Source organism: Podarcis muralis, chromosome 3 (assembly GCF_964188315.1).
Source record: "Podarcis muralis chromosome 3, rPodMur119.hap1.1, whole genome shotgun sequence".
NCBI classification, from domain to species: domain Eukaryota; kingdom Metazoa; phylum Chordata; class Lepidosauria; order Squamata; family Lacertidae; genus Podarcis; species Podarcis muralis.
This window is the reverse complement of record NC_135657.1, coordinates 56,413,250-56,435,333: the sequence shown is the minus strand read 5'-3', so window position 1 is coordinate 56,435,333 and position 22,084 is coordinate 56,413,250. Positions and strand designations below refer to the sequence as shown.

General features: G+C 43.8%; 1 protein-coding gene across 2 annotated transcripts in view; it reads left to right on the top strand.

Moving 5' to 3' along the window:
- The first annotated feature begins 11,748 nt into the window (after positions 1–11,748).
- PLEKHG1 (pleckstrin homology and RhoGEF domain containing G1) overlaps positions 11,749–22,084 on the top strand; it is a 101,297-nt gene continuing 90,961 nt past the window's right edge. Inside the window, exon 1 of one of the 2 annotated variants that reach the window (XM_028723660.2) lies at positions 11,749–12,004. Coding sequence is in view for 1 of the 2 variants with exons in the window: in XM_028723658.2 (XP_028579491.2) it covers positions 12,239–12,254 (16 nt within the window). In the remaining variant the exon portion in view is untranslated. Of the gene's footprint in view, positions 12,005–12,113; positions 12,255–22,084 lie in introns of those variants that run through there. The other variant, XM_028723658.2, reaches the window with a different exon arrangement.

Genomic DNA, 22,084 nt, shown 5'->3' with positions numbered 1-22,084 from the left:
CAAGGAAATATTTTTTTGTTTGTTTCCCAAGGAAATGGGAAGCACCAATTATTGGATATTTTTATTCTGATTTTTTAAAAAAACATCTTGTATTTTCAACTGTACTGTATTCTTGTAAATTGTTTCAGAACTGTCTGTTGTGACAAGCGATTAATAAGTTCAGTAACTTATTAGGTTTGATCTAATCTCTCCCAGTGTACTTCCCCTATCAAGATCCTCTAGACACCCATGCCCTCTTCCTCTCATTCATTTAACCCTTGTAAGGGGTGTGTGGCATGTCCATGACAGTTTCTCTGCTTTGCAAAAGTAACCTTAGATGCACCCTAATTAATTAATTAATTAATTATTGATTAATAATTTATTTATTACTTATACCCCAACCATCTGGCCGGGCCTCCCCAGTCACTCTGGGTGGCTTCCAACAGGATATTAAAAACACAATAAAACATCAAACATTAAAAACTTCCCTAAATAGGGCTGCCTTCAAATGTCTGCTAAAAATCAGATAGTTGTTTCCTTGAAATCTGATGGGAAGGCATTCCACAAGGCGGGTGTCACTACTGAGAAGGCCCTCTACCTGGTTCCCTGTAACCTTGTTTCTTGCAGTGAGGGAACCGCCAGAAGGCCCTTGGTGCTGGACCCCAGTGTCCTGGCTGAACAATGTGTGTGAAGATGCTCCTTCAGGTATACTGGGCCGAGGCTGTTATAAAAAAGCAAATATAATTGCTTTGTAATAATGTTATTTTTTCTGGAGCCTCTTGTCTGCAAGTTCCAAAAAGATTACTGTATTTTGCCAAACTAATGTTTGGTTTTTACTGGAGGCTATTACTAAGTTGTCAAGGCAATAGCACACTCCACGAAATTTCTGGTTAAATGATTTTAAAAACATCCCTACCCTTGGCTCATTGAATAATACACTGATGTATTGATGAGGGAAGTTCTGCTCCACTTCCTGAGCAATGAAGTCCAAAGAGTTCTCCACATGGCTATACATCACAATTTTTTTATGTAATGGTGAGATACAGCAGGCCCAGAAAAAAAGCTTAATTTCACAATCTGAATTGACAAAGAAGCCAATAACCACTTAAATCCACTAGCTGTACGTTAACTGTGCCATCAGTTAACATCAGCTACATAATTTTGTTCAGGTAAATTAGAGTTTATTCAACAAAAACTTTGATCTCCTCTGATGTAGCCAGCCATAGAAAAACAACAGCTTTGCCCCTTCGTCATGGTTCATGCCCTGATCATCTCTTGCCTTGACCACTGTAATCTTCTCCTCTCTGAACTATTGTTGCCACACCTTGCTCTCTTCACCTCTATCCACCATTCTGCTGCGAAAACGGCTCACTTCCCTCATCACTCTAATCATGTGACAGCCGCTCTTTAGATCTGCACACTAGCTTCCTCCCAGATCAGGCACAACCTCCTTTCCCTTACTTTCAAAGGCCTCTATGGTCTTGCCCATCCTGATACCTCCCTGCTGCTGACCTTCACTCCTCCAGTGCTTAGATATGTGAAGGTCTCGTGCTTCCTCAAGTCCTTCTCCTTTTTGCCACTCATGCTTGGAACTGCCTCCCAGACATGAACTCCAGAAGAACCCCTCATTTTGATTAATTCCTAAAAGTTATGACACACAGGGGAAGTGACAGGGTCTATATTCTTCCCAGCTGCCACCCACCAGGAGTCACACCAGATGATGATGCAGATCACAATGGTCTTGTGTGACAAAACACTGTGTGTGATGATCATCTGCATGCCCTTGTCCATTAAGAAATGCTGACACAGCCTTGATGAAGGTTCAAAGAATGTAAGCAAAGCACCTGGAAACTGGGAAAGGTCAGGAAGGCAGGTTGTGCATCTCAGAAGTATGATGACTCACCTAGTTTCCCCGCTTGTTCTTTCCCCATTCTCAGTTCCTAAGAAGTCTGCAATTTCCTCCTTTCACAGACTTCTTAGAATATCCCTTATAATCACTCTGGGACACATTAATATAGCTCAAGCCACCCAAGGGCCTGCATTGCAAAAGGTGTCGATGAACCAAGTGACATCATCATCATCATCATAAATAATAATGTTGATGATTAGAATTTAAATTAGAATTTATATACCACCCTATACCTGCAGGTCTCATGGCGGTTCACAGGATAAAATCAGAATATAAAACCACAAAGTACATAATCAAAATAAAAACAACAATCCAGTAACACCCCCCTTGGCTATAATTCAAAACTGCTCCCAGTCTGCAACAATGTTAAACACAAAAAATGCCTGGCGACTTCCTTTCTGAAAGACAACAGCATTGTAAATTTATTTTTGTCTTCCACCCATTCAGTATACACCTTGGGCTATGATGCTCTCTAGCAATCCCAATCCCTAGATTGAGATCAGCAACAAAAAAAATAGTAACTGTCCAAGGATCTCAAAGCACTGGGTTTAATTTATTTATTTTTAACAGCTTTGGGCTATTTCATCTTCAATAGAACAATCATATAAACGTCTACTAGGAAGAAAGTCTGAATGAAAGTGGAACTTACTCCCAGGTCACTAGGATACTTCCTTTAAGGATACTTCCTTTAAGGATACTTTCATTCCTAACCAGAAAATTATGCTTGAAAAATCAAGAATACCAAGTCCATGACTGCATGTGTCTCCTGAGAATCAGTAAATTGAGGCAAGGGATTGATTCAGTTTATTACTTTTTGCTATGGTTATTTCTCATTAGGCACATGGTAGTTTAAACCAATTAGGTTAATTATACTGCAACGTTGCAATGTTGAAAGGCATAGCTTGCATTACAAAAGCACAATTTCATACTGTTTTCTCTTAATCGTTAAGGCAACCAAGAGAAGACTATAGTTATATACATTCAGGTGTTCCCTTTCAATTACCACATAAACTACCATTAGGATAATTGTCCGAAACCACTATGTGAGTAATCAGTTACCTATGGAGAAAGGTCATTGTGGGGAGCTTGCATTTTATTCCTTTAAAGTGTACTATTTAACCTGGTCTGTTTCTGTGCAAGGTAATTTTTTAAAAGTCCCTCTGGTTTCAGTGAGTCAGACTAACCTCAGTACCATTCTGTACATGTCTGCTCAGAGAAGGAAGTCCCATTTTCACTGACACTTACTTCCATGTAAGTGAGTATAGGATTGCAGCCTGAAGCACATCCTTGAAATCTCCTATTGTAAAGAAGGGGATTTAAAAGCTGCAGTCCCACACATACCTTCTTGGGGGGGAAACCCCATTGACTCTGCAAGGCTTACATTCAAGTAAACCTCTGCAGAAAATTGTGCTGAAAAGCAGTTTACTTTGTTTGGGTTGTGCCAGAATTATAGATGAATAACTGGTGGGCACTTAGTCATTCATGCAAAGGCACTGTTCAAATGTTACATTCAGTGTGTGGCCAAACGTGCAGGCAACTTATCCACATTTATGCAGAAGTTCCGTCTTTTTATCTTTGTTGACAAGGCCTCCTTCCTGACCAAGTTCCCCACTCCTCTTGCCTTCATCACTTTCAGAGCATTTAGCTAGTGTTCCTTTCCTACAGAAGGGTTTTGGCTGTGAGGAAACCCTCACTGATTGGCATGGGACCATGAAAACTGCTGTTGGAGAGAATATAAGTGTACACATAGGATTACAGCAGTGGAGCCTGATCCTATGTGTGTTTGCTTGAAAGCAAGGCCACCTGAATTCAATGAAGCAGATGATCCTAGAGGATTGTGGCTCTACTCTCACTTCAGGTCCATTAGCTAGTTCCAATTCCTGACACATTTAGCCGGGTGGACACATTTCTAATTTTGGGGAAGGGCAGTAGCTTAGTGGTAGAGAATCTGTTTTGCATGCAGAAGCTCCCAGGTTCAATCCCTGTCATCACCAGGCAGGACCAAGATGAATGTTTCCTATGTGAAGGGAAGAGTCAGTCAGTGTCTGACTCAGTATAAGGCAGCTTCCTATGTTCCCATGGGTGTAGTCAAGTGGGGGGGGGCAGCTGTCTAACATGAAGCCAGCAGCACCCCCCAACATAAATCCTAGCTATGCCCATGTCTGTTCCTATTATGTTCACATAGCTGAAGGCTGTACAAATGTGTAACTGACAGCAGGTTGCCCTACACCAGTATTTCCCAAACTTGGGCCTCCAGCTGTTTTTGGATTACAACTCCCATCATCCCCAGCTAGCAGGACCAGTGGTCACGGATGATGGGAATTATAGTCCAAAAGCAACTGGAGACCCAAGTTTGAGAAACACTGTCCTACACTGTTAACTTAAGCATTATTGTTTTAATTTCTATAAAAAGCTCCTTTCTTGGGTTGTGTCTATAATAGTCAAGGGGAAAACATTTATCAACAAAAAAAACTTGCTTCTGAGGCAGCACGTGGCTTAATAACATACATTAATTTTACTTTTTCTCTCTGGCTCTTATCTGATTATCCTAATTTTCACCATTTCCAAGCTTCAGAGGGAGAGTTCCCTCATCACTTATGTAGACGAGGTATGCATATGTATACAATATGCCTACAGGAGGATAACTATGCATGCATATGGCCCTGAAATGGAAAGAGGAAAGGGAAATGAATGGGGAGTGATCATGGAGGTGAGATGGCTGGTTTGCAAAGTTGCCTTCTCACAGCAGAAGCCCAGTTTGACTATAAAAATTCTTGACTATGTGTGCAACATATTTCCCTGGGGAGGGTATTCAGGGGGTATGTGGCCACCCTAGAAAATGCCCGGTCACTGGGACTCACCAACCCAACAGATCTTACAGGTATGTAAACCAGAGAAAAGGGCTTCAGAGCAGGGGTGTAGCGCTGTTTGCTGGCCCCCAAGGCTCTTCCCCCCCACCCCCACTCTCACCCAACCTCGCTACAGCCACTATGTCTTCCACCATGTCTTCTACCTTTTCAACATCATAAACCCACTGTGTGTATGTGCCAGAGATATCTGTTGCTAGGACAGTCACTTCAACACAGAAGTATAGCATTTTGTAATAACCTGGGTAGACCGGTAGGATTCATTTCAGTGTTTCGCCAAGGTCACCACCTTTATACCCAGTGTCACATTGGACAACACAGCAGCTTATAAAAACCCAGCTGTTAGAGTCAGGTAACTTGAAGTGAAGCACCACTTCAGCAGAGTTGCCTTTTGAGAATAGCTGTGTATTGGAAAAAGTCCGACTTGGCGCTATTGGCCTTGTTATCTAAGGAAAAGGAAACAGGCGGGAGCCTTGACATCTTGCTAGCTGGATCTTGTTTTCTTTCTTTTTTACTTACTTACTTGCTTTAAGTATTACCAGCTGGTAATCAAAGGTCCTCAGAAGTTTTATAGCAAAAGCCCTCTGCTTTTAAAAATGTAAAACCAATTCTCTGACTCTAGCCAAGCTACATTTACCATGGATAACAAAACTTCCCAGGATAGGCCATGTGGTTCCCTCTAGATGTTGATGAACTCCAACTCCCTTCAGCCCCAGCCAGCAGGGCCAATGATCGGAGATGCACTCCAACAACATCTGGAGGGCACCAGGTTGGCTATCCTAGTCTAGACAATGTGTTGAACAGCCTCCTTAAAAAGCAATGCATCATTCTTTTCAGAAGTGAACTTTACATTAAAAGGAAAATCAGCCAGCAACAGCTGGATAACAATAGCAGGGATGAGCAGATAGCTAAGCCTATTATTTAGTTGTCAGGCCTTGATAGTGCAGCCGTACCTTTTAAGAAAAGCTTGTCCCACCAGTTTTGTTCTATGATGGGAAAGGCTATAGCAGTGATGGGACTTGTAGTACAAAGCACCCAGAGGGCACCAGGTTAGCAAGGGCTGGCATAATGATTTGTACAAAAAGAAAAGATAAAAACCCTACCTGCACTCCGACTGAGTGTGCTCATTCAGGAAATTAAATCCCTCCAGCTCAGGTGCCGATGGGAATTCAGCCTGAACTGGATCCTGCAGAGCAGAGAAGAAAGCAAGAAGGCCAGCAGTGGGGCAGTAATCTTTGCATAAGCAAAGGTATGGTGATACGGTGGTAGGCATGCCCAGATGTGCCGGGCCTTCTTCTGTGTGGAACCTATGTGAGCAGCACATTGCAAAGGTTTGATTTTATCCATTTTCTCCCGCCTCTCTATAAAACTTCAGGTGACAATCTTACACATTAAAAATAACAATACTCGATTCATGCGGTAAGCAACAATTAAGAAAAACAAAATATCAGGGGGGGAAGAATCAGAGCATGAGAGCCAACCATAGTATATCTAGCCCAGGGGCTGGGAAACCTGCAATCCTGTCGGGATACAACTTTCATCATCTCCCACCATTGACCACAGGGCCAAACCATCCATGAGGCAACATGAAGCAACCACTTCAGGTGGCAGCAGATCCTGATGTAAATTGTTATTCAGGGCTACCCATGAGATGAGGTGACCACCTCAGGTAGCAGGATTCACGAGGCCAGCAGATCCCAATGTTGATCTTCTTCCCCCCTTGTTCCTCATGTACATCTTCCCTCACCCCTTATGCTCATGGTGAGGAGGGGGTGCATTTTGGGGTCCTCCTCAGCTATCAAAATTGACCACCTTGGCTGGGGTTGATGGGAGTTGTAGCTCAACAACATCTGGAAAGCCACAGGTCCCCCATCCCTGCTCTAGCCTCAAAGTTTTTCACAGATTGGTGAGCTTTATTGTAATATATGCCTCATTACAAGCAATAATAATAATAATAATAATAATAATAATAATAATAATATCAAAACAAACAAATAGGAGAGCCTTGCACTGCTTTTGAAAGATTAAAAAGGAGGTACAACACTGAACTTCCTCCAGGAAGTCATTACACAGCCTAAGGCAACATCAAAGAAAGTTCACCTTTGCTCTGGAGTCATTCTAATCTCATGGAACCGGGCCCATTCTTCATGGTTCCAATCTTTTCTTCGGCATATTGCTGCCAAGCATTCAGTACATGATAGAAACCTGAATACTTGGAGTTACTTCTATTGATAAGGAACTAGGAGGCTGCCCTATACTCTTCCATGTAGCTCAACACTGTTCACGTAGCAGTACTGTAGCTCTCAAGTGTTTCAGGCCCACCTATCAATGTAAAGCACTGAGTTGGAGTCCTCACTCTCCCCAGAAAAGCCGCTCTTTAGCAGTAAATCTGAACAAATGGCAATCTGCAAAAAACTCTATTGACTTTTGGTCTGATTCAGTGCTAAAGATTGTGTTACCCCAGGGAAAGACAGTAGAGCCTATGGTGGTGTGTATCAGCTGCAACACATCCCCAACACATACTGCCCTTCATCATCCTGGAAATAATAGGCTGCACTTGAATACACACTTACCTGGGAGTTAGCCCCATTGAACTCAATGAGACTGATTTATGAGTAGACCTGCAAACTATTGCAGTTCTTCACAACCAACTGATCCAGGGCACTATGCTCTTGGAGCTAAGAAACATCAAAAATTCACTTTCAGCAGTACTGTCAGAAGGGGGGGGGCATGTGTGGTCATTACCTCCAACCCAAATTAACAATGTCGTTTATATGCTTTAAGAAATGCATTCAATAAAAAGCTTAGATTAATGGATGTAGCCCAAACATAATGATGGCCTGAGCTCATTAGTGAGCTATTCCATCAGTTTCAATGCTGCTGATTTGTAAACAAGACCTTTGGACAGTGCTTAATTAGTAAAGTTGGCCTGTAAGCCACGTCCTCAAAGGGCTACTTAGTATGTTTTAGTAAAAGGCAGACAATTTCTTTGATCTCTGAATCACATTGACGTGGTTAACATGCAGAATGAAAATGACAGATAGAAGATGTCTGATTTCAAACCAAGGAAGCAGAGTATGCAGCCACTGCCAATCAGCTGACTTGCAAATGCAACTCCTGCTTTTGGGCAGGAATCAGCTTCACTCAGGACTTGGGAGATCTGAGTGGGACCTCCTGAGCAGAACCATTCCTAGCAGGGCTTGCATTAACTTACACCTTTAGTTGTCTTGTCACCCAACAATCCAGCCACTTCTGTAGCTAGTTCCCCACTTCTTCTTTTCAATTATTTTTTAATTAGTGAGTGTTTATTTTTAGTAATATGCACCTCAAATTATTTGTTTTAACCCCTTATTTTCTGCTTGCCCGTCTCTATCTCTCTGCGTGTGTGCGTGTGTGTGTGTGCAAGTTTGTGCTCCTTTTGTTCACCTCATTTGGATAAGATTTCCATTTTCTAAAGTGCTAATCATGATAATGACAATAACAACCACCACCTCAGGAAACACGAGGTATTATATGTTTTTCATTTCCCCATATATCAAGATTGGTGATACTAGATGCAGGTGTTTCTGCTCTTCCTTAGAAACCTTTAGGTACAGAGGATAGAAGGAAGTAATTTTGCCATCTAAGCACATCTCCAGGGTCACTCCCTCTCCTCCCAATTATCATGTAATCTGCTGAGTCACAATGGTTGGAAGTTAAGGCTAGAATTAAGGTGACGTTACACCCTTGGCACTGAAGGATCTCAATAGTGTATGGAAGCACTTGATTCCCTAGTCTTTCAGCTGTCATCATCAACATATAAAAAAATCAAAGATCTACAATTTTAAAATCACAAACAGCAGTTGCAACAATCTGACCATGTATGCAGCACTGTGGAAAATATAGTTCATCCATCCATCAGTTAACCATTCATCACAAGGCAGCCCCGGTATTTCTGTGACTGCAGCAGGACAGCTGAATGCCAGTTAGGAATCAGTGAATGTAGCATTTTCAATAGTTTTGTTTATATCATTTTTATTGTAAAATTGCTTTGTGAGGATGCCCTTAAGGTATGGGGCATAAAAAGAAAACACATTTCTATATTCAAGCTGTTGTGGTTTCAGAATATATTCATATTTTGCTGTATCAGTAAACATATAGCTTCAGAGACTTAAGTATGTGAGGTTCCTATGAGTTAGGAAACTTCAGGCCAGGAGCCAAATGGGGCCCACCAGGTCTCTCTATCTGGACCCCAGGACTCTGCTCAAGCTACATTTCATGCCTAGGGGGCACCTCTAGCTCACCCTGATCTGCATCCATCTCAAGTGCTTTTGCATGGCTTTGAACAATGAACCTGTCTGCCTTTTAGAGGCATGCTTCACCCTACCTCCCCAAGTGGCGTCCATTATAATAAAGTGGAATGCACTCTAGTATTAACGAACCCTCACGACTAAAAGGATAGAGAAATCTTCATACAGACATGTGAGGGAATCAACCACAAAAACCGACAATGTTCCTATATCTTTATAAGATGTGTAGAAGTTGGAATTTGGGCCTCAGCTTATCTTCATGGTTGTTTTTTTTTTTTAAAGCATCTAGGGCTATGTGGCATGTGACTAGTCTAATAAAAATCAAAGCTATAAGGCCACAAGATCTAAGGGGAAAGTCTTTACACTGTGAGCTTAAAAAGCATAAAGGACTTAACACAAGCAGCAAGCATGGTGATTAACCTTGTGTAATAAGGATTACATAAATAGGCACCCAGTTAAGTCAATGAAACTGAGTGGGCATAAGTGCTTCCAACACGCTTGTAAGTGTTCATGGAGCAAGATTGTACTGTTAGCCAGGAGGAAAAGAACCGTATTTGCTAATGTGAAAAGGCACGATTAATAAATCACAAAAGCTGCCATCAGTAGACAATACCTGCATATACTGACTTAAAACAATTGACAGACACAGGAGTTCCCCACTAGCTCCAACAGACCAGCTCCACTGTGACTAACCCTATCCTCAGTCTACACTCAGCCAGCCCCCCCCCTTTCCTACTTGCAACCAGTCTAGAGGGTGGTAGCACTGCCTGTCCCTCCCTTTCTTAGTTTCAGTGTTCATAGAATCATGGAATTGTAGAGTTAGAAGGGACCTCAAGGGTTATCTAGTCCAACCCCCTGCATTGCAGAACTCTTTTGCCCAACATGGGATTCAAACCTGCAACCCTGAGATTAAGAGTCTCATGCTCTACTGACTCAGCAAAGAGAAGGATGGAGACAAAGCTAGAATTATTTCGCTCCGCCTATCATTGGCTCTACTTTTATCTGTTGTTGGATTCCCTGCCTTTGGCCCCACCAATGGACATCAGCCACCACTAAATATGCACTCAGTGAAACATGAATGAACTCCAACTAATTCCTAGCAGTTGCATGAGATAAACTGATGTTAGTAAAGAATTCAATTTATACTACTAAATGAAGAGATGAATTTGATTAATATACAGTAGATTTAAAATTTCTGCTTATATGTTAACCATATCCTAGTCATAAGCTTTTTATTAAAATATCCAAGCCTCTAGGGAATTCTGCTTGTATTGCAACAGGGTGGTATATATACTTTCATAGATCAAAATAATAAATGAAGGTAAGACTTGTACTCATTGCTCTGCCAACACCTGGGATGTGGCCCCCCAGAAAGTTGTCCAGAAGAGAATCTTGCCCTCTGGCCAAACTTCCCATCCCTGAAGAAATAGATGGGATAGGAGGATTTTGCCCTTATAAAAAACGATTGGGATTTATCTTTGGGCAGTGCTCTTCAGCATCCACTTTGTTGTTGTTTAGTCGTTTAGTCGTGTCCGACTCTTCGTGACCCCATGGACCAGAGCACGCCAGGCACTTCTGTCCTCCACTGCCTCCCGCAGTTTGATCAAACTCATGCTGGTAGCTTCAAGAACACCATCCAACCATCTCATTCTCTGTCGTCCCCTTTTCCTTGTGCCCTCCATCTTTCCCAACATCAGGGTCTTTTCCAGGGAGTCTTCTCTTCTCATGAGGTGGCCAAAGTATTGGAGCCTCAGCTTCAGGATCTGTCCTTCCAGTGAGCACTCAGGGCTGATTTCCTTCAGAATGGAGAGGTTTGATCTTCTTGCAGTCCATGGGACTCTCAAGAGTCTCCTCCAGCACCATAATTCAAAAGCATCAATTCTTCGGCCTTCTTTATGGTCCAGCTCTCACTTCCATACATCACTACTGGGGAAACCATGGCTTTTACTATATGGACCTTTGTTGGCAAGGTGATGTCTCTGCTTTTTAAGATGTTGTCTAGGTTTGCCATCGCCTTTCTCCCAAGGAGCAGGCGTCTTTTAATTTCGTGACTGCTGTCACCATCCGCTTACCAGCCAGAAATTATTCAGCTGGTCTAGTTTCCCCATCCATCTGGCTGGGAAACTACACCTGTTGAATAATTTCTGGCTGTTACACGGAGAAACCCTAATGAGTAAGTGGGGAGAAAAACTAACAACTTTACTTGAAAAAGAGCTGTTGAGACGGGCAAAGGCTAACAGGGTAATTCCGGAAGCGAGTTACATTGGGTTCAATGGGAGGACTGCAACGCTAGTGTGACTGGGTCGGGGATGGATGTTTAAAGAAAAGGAATGCCTCTTGAAAGAAATATGGAAGCAGAAGTTGTCGGGCTAAAACAAGGGCTCGCTGCGCGTATTAACAGTGGCCGAGCTGTTGGCGGGTTTGTTTTTGTTTTAATTTCTGCGGAGCCTGTGATTCTCTCTCCTCGTTGGCTTCGCTCCACAGCCAAGTGGTGAACTCCGCGCCCTCCCTCCTCCTTCGAGGGAAACTCCAGCTGCAGCCCCAGGAGAAGCCAGGCCTCCCTCCGCGAGGAGGGGCCAAGCCCTCGAAGGCGAGCGCCGGAGGGACGCCGGAGAGGAGTTTTCCTAGCGGCCTGGCGAGGAACTCCGGCTTTCTCCCTACGCGAGAGAGGGAGGAAGCAGTCGGGGAGGAAAGGAGGCTGAGGCGGCTGCTGCTGCTGCTGCTGCTGCTGCAGTTACTGCCGCCCGCCTCTAAAGCGCGCCCACTCGGGTTCCTCAGCAGTCGCCGGAGCAGCGCGCTGAGGTGGGACGAGCCGCTCGGCGCCTCCGAATGAATTAAGGAGCGGGAGCCGCTTTCCCCGCCTGCTGCGCCTGGATTTAGCAGCCTCGGCTAGCCGGGCTCCGAAGCGGCGGAGTCGGGGCGACCCTCGCGCCTGCTCGGAGCTGCCGCCCGCCACTCCAGTAAGAGCCGCCGCTTTGTTTCTCTCCCCTCTCCACGCCCCGGACTTCTCAGAGTGGGCGAGAGAGTCTGGCGAGCTTTCCTTCTTCTTCGGGCTCCCTGCCTCCTTCCCTTTAAATCTCTTTATCGCCGAAACCACCGACCGGCGGGCGGGGGGTAGCAGTGGAAGGTCGCGCGCGGATCATCTGGCGCCACTTGATTCTCCCTCGCTCGCCCACCCCTCTCTTTTTGGTTAAATGCCCTGCGCGCGAGGTATGCTATATCCTGATCGCCCCATTGTTTCCTGACTTGCGGAGACTCTATATTGTTCCCTCGGCTGCTTTGAAAGGGGAGGAGGGCCTGGAGGGGGGCTTTGTTGGAGAAGGGGGCCGAACATGGATTCACTTGAGGAGTTTAGCTGATGGGGGCAAGGAAGAGAGAGGGGGGCGACTGGGGAAGTATATACCTGAGGTTCCCCCTTCTCTCCTGGGCTTTTCTCTACTGTAGAAGCCTCCGTTTCCCCCCACCCTCTTCGCTCTTCTCTTTCCCCCGACAGCAACAGCATCATTCCTCCCTTTAGGTTCCCAGGAACCCTGTGGCTTATCAGCTTGGAAACAGTACATCCCGCTAAAGAGGTGAACGGTAAAAGTCAATCTGCACACGCCCATGTAAAGTGCTCTCAGGTTGCAGGCAGAAACAAAAAGCTGGGGTAGTTCAGAAAGTGCCCATAGTATCCTTATCTGTTGTTACCTGAAAAGACTTGGCAACAGACACTGTACAGCAGCAAAGGAGGAGTGTTTTTAAAGCTCTTGTAACTGTGTGTGTGTGTGTGTGTGTGTGTGAGAGAGAGAGAGAGAGAGAGAGAGAGAGAGAGAGAGAGAGAGAGCTGCTCTCCCATTACAGCATACATATTTTCCCTGCAAGGAATTGCATTGGCATTGGGCTGTGTGTGTAAATTTATTTTAAACCTGCATCTCTGGCACTAGAGGTAGGTTGTGTATACAGTTGTGTTCTGAATAATGTGGGGTTTGTTTGGTTTTTGTCCGTCTTGCATCCATCCATTGCGAAGCTTACACTTAGCTACACTGGGTGTGTGAAGTGAGCGTGCATGGCTAAATAGACAGGTGTGCATTCCTGACCTATGACTGCTTACATGGCTGTGCACATCTCACCCAGACACATCTGTAGGTTGAATGTTCCATATGAAGTAGCTGTAAGAGAAAGAACACTGGATGTTTGTAGAGTCAGATCTCTGGGCAAATGTTTTATTTTTGATAACACCTCCCTTTCACTTTGTTCTTATTGGAATGAGCCTTTTTAAAATATATGGTTATATGCTCAGGTGGCATGGGGAAAAAATAACTGGTGGTTTGCAGCTTTGTTGGATTTCTGACATCTGAGGAGAAAGACTTGCTGCTACTTAAAACAATGCTAGCCCTCTTCTTGAAAGTAACTGCTATTCCAGGTGGCATGTAGACAGATTCTCTGATTTCTTTCTGTTAAGCATGCAGCCAGTGGAAACTTCTCAATAAAAGTGTTTCACTTCTAGTTAAGGGATTTCTCCATACACACTAGAGGATTGTTGGAATAAATTCCACTCAGTTGGTTATTATATCTTCTGATGAACAACACCCATTAATTTGTCTAGACTGCATAAGCTGTTTTCTTCCTCTTGTAACAACGGCTCCTGTTTTTTCTTTTTCTTAAAAATCTGTTTTATGTGGTATGTGTTCTACACAGAACTCATATACTTTTTCATAGGACTTGCTATGTGATGTGAGCTATGGACAGTTAATTTGGGACGGCGCTTTCTTTTGATGATGAAATCACGTTGGAATCCTATTCAGTAGCATATTGCAAATAGTCATCTTTGTAACATCTTTGACTCCATAAAAGTGACATCTTGGTTGCGATATTTGTTGTTGCTCTAAAACTGCATCTAAACTTGGTGTTATTGCTCATCTGAAAAAGTACGTGAAGTTAATGAAGTGGTTTATCAGTCACTAGCTTATTTAACTAGATCTTCCACCTTCACAACTGGCTCTCTTGGTTCAGTTTGTACCAGGTCACATGTTTACTAGGACTGCAAACTTTTTAATGAGACAAGCTCTTGAGCTTTTAAACACTAAATGAAGATGTGGAATCGAAAAAGTTTTTTTTTTTTTTTTTTTTTTGGTCCTAGAGCTTCACAGATGAGAAAAGCAGATTATGTTGAATTTCTGAGTTTCAAACTGCAGTGGGGATGATATGCTCATTGGGAGCTAGGAGAGGAGAGGTTTTTAAAAAGAGAGAGATTTTGACATGTATCAATGCAGTGCTAAGTAAGCATCCCATCAGTGCAAGGGAAACTTCTTGTGCAACAGGATCCCCCCCCCCCCATCATCTCCCTCCCTAAATCTGCTCTGGAAGTTAGAGGGGAAGCCCAGAACAGATTTAGAGGGTGCATGGGGGGGGTGGAGAGGCAAGAAAATCCCCCCACAGAAGTGGACATCCTTGCACTAATAAGATGCTTACTTTGCATTGCATTGAATCAAAGCCGTTGTGTTTTTAAGTGAAGTCAGTTCTTAGGAAGAGTTATGGCAAGAGAGCAAAGGAAGACCATTGGTCTGCCTTCCCTTGAATTCTGCTGCATTTCAATACTGATAGTTTTATATCACAGTTCCTGAAACATGGTCACTTTACAAGTTTTGCCTCTCTCATTCTCACAGAACTGCAATACATGTAGGTGTCAGTGCTATTCTGTCTCTCATAGAGCTACAGGTGGTTTGGGATGCCATGCTGAAGCATGGAAAATGGGAGTCATGAACACACCCACCTTTTGTCCTTTTGGCGAATGCTTATAGGAGGGGCGGTACATGCAAGGCATTGTGTGATACATGGTGCCTACATGCATGACGGCTATGCATCTTAGTGTAGAGATGATGTGCTACTGTGCTGAGCAAGTGCAGTTCAGTATTTAAGTGGGCAGGCAGGAAGGTGGTTGACCTTTGGTACAAATGTCACCTTATGAGCTCACTCTGCAGCCTTAGACCAGTGTTTCCCAACCTTGGGCCTCCAGCTGTTTTTGAACTACAATTCCCATCATCCCTGACCACTGGTCTTGCTAGCTAGGGATGATGGGAGTTGTAGTCCAAAAACAGCTGGAGGCCCAAGGTTGGGAAACACTGCCTTAGACAAACTGCTATCTCAGTGTTGGCTCATAATCATAGTCTAGCAACACCTGGAAGGCCACAGGTTGCCCATACCAAACTGAAAATAAGATACAGCAGCAAAGTACAGCTTGATCTGGGATTCCAATTATGATTTAGAGTTCCACTGAGGTCTGCAGTAACCATAGTTTGCTTGTTTCAGACACAACAGCAAACCATAGTTATGTGAATCAGGAAATGACAGACAGAATTGGAGTGTACAGGGGGAAGTTGGGAGGAGGAGAGTACAGAGGTACAAAGTTTCTTTAGGATGAACAATAATGGTTTGGCTTTGATATCTGAACTGGATTAACTTATATGGCTTGTTTTTATCTGAAAAAATTCTATTCTGCTAAATGGTACCTAGAAGATGATGAGCAATTTGGAAAAATGCTATTAATTGTCAAGTGTTATATATGTCCTTTTAAGTTGCGTTTTTCTAAAAATATTCTTCTGAATCACATAGAACAAAAGTCATTTGCCCTTTGGATTATGTCAGAGGCATGACTTGCTTTTTTATCCGGTTTCCTTGCATTAACATTCAAGGCTATTGTGTGACACGTGATACTTTTCATGCTATCTCCTAGTGAGTTCATAGCAAAGATGTGATTATAATCTAAGTCTCTCAGGCTACTGACTGTGGCCAATGGATAACATTGTCTCCTCCCACTTACCCCTCATAGCAAAATGGTATAAATAATTCCTAGTGATGGTCTTGTATACAAATAACACAATCAGACCGTCTGTTGGATAACAGTTGAGGCACTTAACACAGTCATATAGATACAAACGAGATGACAAAGTATGCATACATTTGTAGGGGAAAAAATGTAAACTCTAAGCCCTACAGTCAGAAGCTGGAAAGACTAAAGAATTGAGGTGATGATGGAGTGATGCCAACAGATTTCAGTTTAGTTGGCTGAGGTGCTTTTGTTGGAGGCTAAAGCTGTAATCCTAAACTCACTAATTTGGGAGTAAGCCCCATTAAGTTCAATGGAGTTTACTTCCAAATACAGTGGTACCTCGGGTTACATACGCTTCAGGTTACAGACTCCGCTAACCCAGAAATATTACCTCGGGTTAAGAACTTTGCTTCGGGATGAGAACAGAAATCATGCTCCGGGGGTGTGGCGGCAGCAGGAGGCCCCATTAGCTAAAGTGGTGCTTCAGGTTAAGAACAGTTTCAGGTTAAGAACTGACTTCCGGAACGAATTAAGTACTTAACCCGAGGTACCACTGTAGACATGTACAGGATTGCATAGTAAATAATCCTATCTGTGTAGCACAAGTTGTAAAATGTGGAACTTAAGACCAATAAACCCTCATTCCTGGGTTTCAGCTCATTTTGAATGCAGTGGTACCTCAGCTTACAAACACTTCAGGTTACAGACTCTGCTAACTTGGAAGTAGTACCTTGGGTTAAGAACTTTACCTCAGGATGAGAACAGAAATTGTGTGCCGGCGGCGCAGCGGCAGTAGGAGGCCCCATTAGCTAAAGTGGTACCTCAGGTTAAGAACGGACCTCCGGAACGAATTAAGTTTGTAACCAGAGGTAACACTGTATTATTTATAGCATTTCTATTCTTCCTTTTAATGAAAAGTATAGTTGAAACTGAGGGGCGCGGGTGGCGCTGTGGGTAAAACCTCAGCGCCTAGGACTTGCCAATTGCATGGTCGGCGGTTCGAATCCCCGCGGCGGGGTGCGCTCCCGTCGTTCGGTCCCAGCGCCTGCCAACCTAGCAGTTCGAAAGCACCCCCGGGTGCAAGTAGATAAATAGGGACCGCTACCAGCGGGAAGGTAAACGGTGTTCCGTGTGCTGCGCTGGCTCACCAGATGCAGCTTGTCACGCTGGCCATGTGACCCGGAAGTGTCTGCGGACAGCGCTGGCTCCCGGCCTATAGAGTGAGATGAGCGCACAACCCTAGAGTCTGGCAAGACTGGCCCGTACGGGCAGGGGTACCTTTACCTTTACCTTTACCTTTTATAGTTGAAACTATAGAGGGTAAGTAGAACCAAGAAATAAAATAAAGCTCAGTTAAAACAGTGTTAGACTAAAACCATCAACAGTGCTCTACGGGGATCTGGCTTCAGGTACCAGGACTGTTGGCAGACCAACTCTTTGTTATAAAGATGTCTGCAAATGTGACATGAAGACTGGCAACATTAACCCCACCAAATGGGAGGCAGATTACTTCAGTGCCTGGAGACAGCAGTGACCAGAAGAGGAATGACCACTGGGAGGAAGCCAGAAAGAAGAAACGCTGTGCTACACCTGCATCTGCACAACCGGACACCTTCATCTGCCTCAGCTGCAACAAAACATGTCTCTCCCATATTCGACTCGACAGCCACCACAGGCGCTGTGACTCTCCAACAGTTTGACTCTACCCTCAAAGGTGCAGTCCTTCATTGTTTCCTGAGACAGACGGACAACAGCTCAACTCAATATTTGCAAAGGATTGGAGTGCTAGTTGCTTTTCCATTGACTACTCACAATTATCCCTCTGCCTGCAGCTTCCGTTCCATTCCCAGCACTCTCCCAATCCCAGGATTATTTTTTGGTGAAAACACAAGGCACTGCAGAGGGAAGTTGGAATTGGAAGCAAGAAAGCCCCATTCCTCAGCTATGAACTCTGTTCCATTAATGGAAGTTAAGATTCAAACTGATGTTTTTCAGTAGCAGTAGAGGCCTAGCTCCTCAGCTCCTCCCATGAATGCTGTTTTGCTCAGTTTTTATAATAATAAAAAATGAAAATACATATTTATAAATGTGATCAAAATAATAATTGAAAATACAACATTTTAGAATAAAATAGCAGTGTTAGAAGAAGTCTTCATCTAATGCCTTCCTTCCTTTTTCAGAGTGAACAGCCTTTACTGATTAAGGCTTGTGGTTCAAATTTCCACAACTGCTTGTGGTCCTGGCCTCTAGCTAAATTTATAATGGAATCCTGTTTGCTTGTAGTAAAGCTAAATCTGGAAATAGCAGCTATGGGATATATAAGTAATTGTATTTGGAAAGGCAAAGCATAGGACTGCCTTTAAACTTTACAATTTACATTTTAATTTTTTTTCCTGACACCCAGTAGTCCTAAATTAATATGGCACCATATGCTCAGTTAACTTGACTGGCAAAGAAGTACTGTACTAGAATATTTTTTACATTGTATGTGTCTCTCTGTGTGTGAATTATATATATTCATATACTATACCAGCATCTTCACATAGCACAAATATTTGTTCTTATGGATGTCTAAACAGATTTTGAAAGCTGGAAGTCTGCATGGAAAATTTAATCTTTGTCTTAATTTTAGGAGCCAATTCATACAACCACAGTCTGAGTTTATTTTGAGTAACTCCCTTGTTGCCAGCTGAGATTTGAAATGTGAAGGCAGCGAGGCAGCTGTCATGGTGCACTACCTTAAGCATGAATGCTGATTTAACGATAGGATGGCTCCTTTAATCATAATTCACCAAAGAAGCACGATAAGCCAAATATAACCCTAAAACGTGGTTATGTGTATTGTCCCTGTGACCTGATCTTGATACAGTTGGAAAAGGAAAACCGTGCAACCTATCTGGATTTATGCCACATCGGAGTATGATTGGGAATATATGAATGAATATTCCTTGCAAAAGTAGCATATTAGGAAACAAGTTCTAGTTTACCTTCTTCAGATGTGTTAGTTTACTGTACATTGCTTGCTATTTATGTGATGAAATAGCCAAGCACAAGTGATTCCACAATTCAGATTCTGGTGGTACAGTCCTTGGAAGGCCACACCACACACCTTTTCTGAATGTGTGTGCAGTAAGATAGGGTTGCCATATTTCAAACAGTGAAAATCTGGACAGAAAAGTTTCAAATTCACAAAAAAGAGAGAAGTTTTTGAACTATCGCTAAGAAAATTCACCAAAAACGACATTGGCAACATGGGTTGTCATATGTCCAGATTTTCCTGGTCATTTTTACAATTTCCGCTTCCAACTGCAGTATTCTAGTTATGTCCAGGAAATTCTGGACGTATGGCAACCCTAAGTAAGCCCATAACTTATGTGCATTTAGCTTGATGTGTATGGCAATTAAAAATAAATAAATTAAAAAGGGGGCAGAGTCTCAGGAAAAATGACTTTGGAAATCCCACTCTCCATTGAGCCCAATGGGTTTTGACTGTATACAATTTTGGCTTCAGGTGCCATCCCCAGAACATACCGTATTTTTCACACCATAGGGCGCACCAGATTGGATTGGATTGGATTGATCTTTATTACGGCCATTGGCCCGTTACACGACAGTTTCCCATACCAACATATTATACTTAAACCTCCAAATTTAAAATCGCCAAAACTTACAAAGGACAAACAATAATCGAAGCAAAACAAAAACAAAAACCACCATCATACAAAAACAGAAACCACCATCATACATTACAATAAATTTGTGACCTATACATCGCCCTCTGCTCATAAATTAATCAGGGATATCAATGGTGATATCGTCTAAAACATAGATCATGGTTTAAAACAATGGTGATATCACCTAAAACATAGGTCATGGTTTAAAGGGGTTATCTGAATCACACAGGAGACCGTTTCTCTTCTTTAGGGATAGGACGCTGATCAGGAATCTGGCAACCATGAGTGATTTTAGGGGGTCATCATCACCATAGGGCGCACCCAGTTTTTAGGGGGGGGGGAATCAAGAAAAAAAATCTTTCCCCCCCCCAGCCCCAAAGAGCAGCGTGCCGGAGGGGTTGCACGCAGCTATGGAGCAAGCCAAGTTTTGCCTTCCCCTTTAGCCCCGTGCAGCCTCTCCTTGCCGGGAGACACTGCGCAGGGCTTTCCTGGCTTTTCTGGGAGGTGGGGGAATTCCCCCACCTCCTGCAAAACCGGCAGAAGCCGCGCGCACTTTAAAAGGGCTGCACGGCTTCTTCTGGCTTTCCTGGGAGGTGGGGGGATTCCCTCACCTCTCACAAAAGCCCGCAGAAGCCGTGAGCTCTTTAAAGGGGCTGCGCGGCTTCTCCTGGCTTTTCTGGGAGGTGGGGGAATTCCCCCACCTCCCGCAAAACCGGCAGAAGCCGCGCGCACTTTAAAAGGGCTGCACGGCTTCTCCTGGCTTTCCTGGGAGGTGGGAGAAGGGACTGATGCGGCCAGTCAGTCCCTTCTCCCTCCTGTGGAAAAGCCCGCAAGAGTGCACGGAGCTTGTGTGCGGCTCTTGGGGGCTTTTCCCGCCTGCCTCCCCCCTGCATTCGCTCCATAGGACGCACACACATTTTCCCTTGCTTTTTAGGAGGGGAAAAGTGCGTCCTATGGTGCGAAAAATACGGTAACCCTCACATAGGTTGCAGGCCTGCCATATCCGTTTGAAGCCTCTGACTTCAGGCAGGAGATTAACTTTGAATCTTCAGGAGAATCATACAGTATTTTAGAACTATTAAGTTAAAAGTTTAATTCTGATCACTTACCTTTGAAGGCATATGAAAAACACAGGTTCTGAGATGGATAGGTTGGTTCTCTGTCAATATTGCTAGCCTCTTTACACTCATAATTGTATTTTTCTGTTGTGCAGGCTGCTTTGAAGTCAACAAGACATATATATAAAGTAATTTAATACATGGCTGTTGCACATGGTTCTGTTTATTTTAATGATGCTTCCAGAGAATCTCAGCCAGACACTGCTGGAAGAAAGTTGGCTTTACTGTTTTCTTTTGCTTAGCATGGAGGAACCCTGCTTTTATCTGAGAAGCCCTGACCTGAAAGTTCTAAATAAAACTAAAAATGCATGACATCTCCCTACATGCAGAAGTGGTTTTCAGTATGTGCAACCTGCTAAGTTTTATTGGGCCTTGTGGAAGTTTCCTGAATGCTTTCCAAAAATGGAATTGGGCAATGGAATTATGGTTTGTGTGGAATCATGACCTATGAAGCTGATTTTTATAGTGAGTCCAAACTCAAGCAGCCACTAGGTCCAACAGAGGACGTTTTTTGCCTGGTGCCTAAATATTTGTAATGAAGGTGCCAGGCAGACCTCCCTTGGAAAAGCCTTCCACAAGTGGAGAACCAGCACAGAAAAGCCTGCTCTCGTTGCTGCCCTCCAGACCTCTTGTGGAGGAGGCACACCTAGAAGAGTGTTGGATGATGATCACAGGGTCTTGAGGTGGTTCATATGGAGAGTTGTGGTCCTTTGAGTACTACAGCTGTGAGCAGGTTGAGGCTTTATAGATCAAATGCAGCACTTTGAATTGGGCCCAGAAACTAATTGGCAGCCAGTGCAATTGGGCCAGGACTGCCGCCACATGCTCAAATCATCGCAACCTGGCCACTGAATTCTGCACCAGCTGAAGTTTCTAAACCATCTTCAGAAGCAGCCCCCACATACAATGCATTGCAGCAATCTAACCTAGAGGTTACCAGAGGATAGACAACAGAAGTTATGTTATCCCTATCCAGATAGGGGTGCAACTGGGCCACCAGCCAAAGCTAATGGAAAGCACTCTGTGCCACCAAGGTGCCACCTGAGCTTCAAGTGACAGCAATGGATCCAGAAGTACCTTCAAGCTGTGTACCACCCACTCCTTCAGAGGGAGTATAACTCCATCAAAGCAGGCAACCTCCCATCCATCCGGTTTAGGGAACCACCCTAAGGTGGAGGATTGAGCTTCAGTTCATTGGCTCTCATCCACTCCATTAGTGAGGCAAGACAATGGTCCAGCACTTCCACTGCAACACCTGCACATGTAAAGGAGAAGTAGAGCTGTGTGTCCTCAACAGATTGCTGACCATGGACTCCAAAACTCTGGATAACTCCACTCAAAGGTTTCATGTAGATGTTAAATAACATGAGGGATAAAATCGAATGCTGAGGAACCCCACATTGAAGGCTCCATGGGACCAAAGAGCACTCCCCAAGCATC